This window comes from Sinocyclocheilus grahami, unplaced genomic scaffold (assembly GCF_001515645.1).
Source record: "Sinocyclocheilus grahami isolate Dianchi unplaced genomic scaffold, SAMN03320097.WGS_v1.1 scaffold12226.1, whole genome shotgun sequence".
NCBI lineage: Eukaryota > Metazoa > Chordata > Actinopteri > Cypriniformes > Cyprinidae > Sinocyclocheilus > Sinocyclocheilus grahami.
The window spans coordinates 5,317-6,102 of NW_015514285.1; the positions used below are offsets into that span (position 1 = coordinate 5,317).

The 786-nt window shown below is 48.6% G+C and overlaps 1 protein-coding gene across 1 annotated transcript; it reads right to left on the reverse strand.

The window, feature by feature from the left end:
* Nucleotides 1-6: 6 nt before the first annotated feature.
* LOC107578834 (clathrin interactor 1-like) lies at nt 7-780 on the reverse strand. The gene is made up of 2 exons (XM_016264742.1): nt 683-780; nt 7-509 (listed from the first exon to the last, which is right to left on the reverse strand). Exons 1-2 carry the CDS (start codon nt 693-695, stop codon nt 160-162), a joined length of 363 nt encoding a protein of 120 aa, XP_016120228.1. The 5' UTR covers nt 696-780; the 3' UTR covers nt 7-159.
* Between the last annotated feature and the right edge of the window lie 6 nt (nt 781-786).

Below are 786 nucleotides of genomic sequence, written 5' to 3' on the forward strand. Positions count from 1 at the left end.
TGTGTGTGTGTGTCTCTCTGTATCTGTTAACGAATAAGGACAAATGATTGAAGAGTCATGACACGGGCTAGTTTTGTCAGTTTTGTCCATTTTACTGGATGCAGGCTCCTTCTATTGAGGTGTATTTGGACTGTTAACCCTCTTGGAGTGATACACCCTTCATTTCCCAAAGTTGCCAAAGTTTGCAAAGGCATCTTGTTTAGGTTGCACCATGGCGGGGTTCATGCCCTGGCCAATCCCCATGCTGGGCGTGCCCAGGGCACCTTGCAGGCCTATTCCAGCGGGCATCATATTCATGCCCACGAGTCCTTGATTGATAGGCATTCCTCCGATACCCACAGAGCCCATTCCCATGGTGCCCGTCGCCATAGTAGGAGGCATTCCCATGCCCATGGTCCCCCCGGCCATCATGGGGTTCACTCCCGGTCTGGGAGCGGCCGCCAAGGGCTGGCCATTCAGTGTCATTCCGGCGAAATTCTGGGCGACCGTGTTCAATGGTGGCTGGACACCTAAATGAGAAATATATTATAATTACAATATGAATAAATAATACATGCAATTGCTTATGACTGTTGATTACCTCAAAGAACAAACTTTTATCAACTCAAGGCAGGACAATCTGATCTGAATCATGAAGATAATTGTCCGAGTAGAAGTAGATAGTTTGTTTGGGATCTCTAACCTTGCTGCATCATGGTGTTGAGTGTGGGCTGTGTGGGTTTGGAAGGGTTCAGGCCTGCAGACAGGAAATCCAGGCTGATGTTCACGCTTGGGTCTGACCAGGTG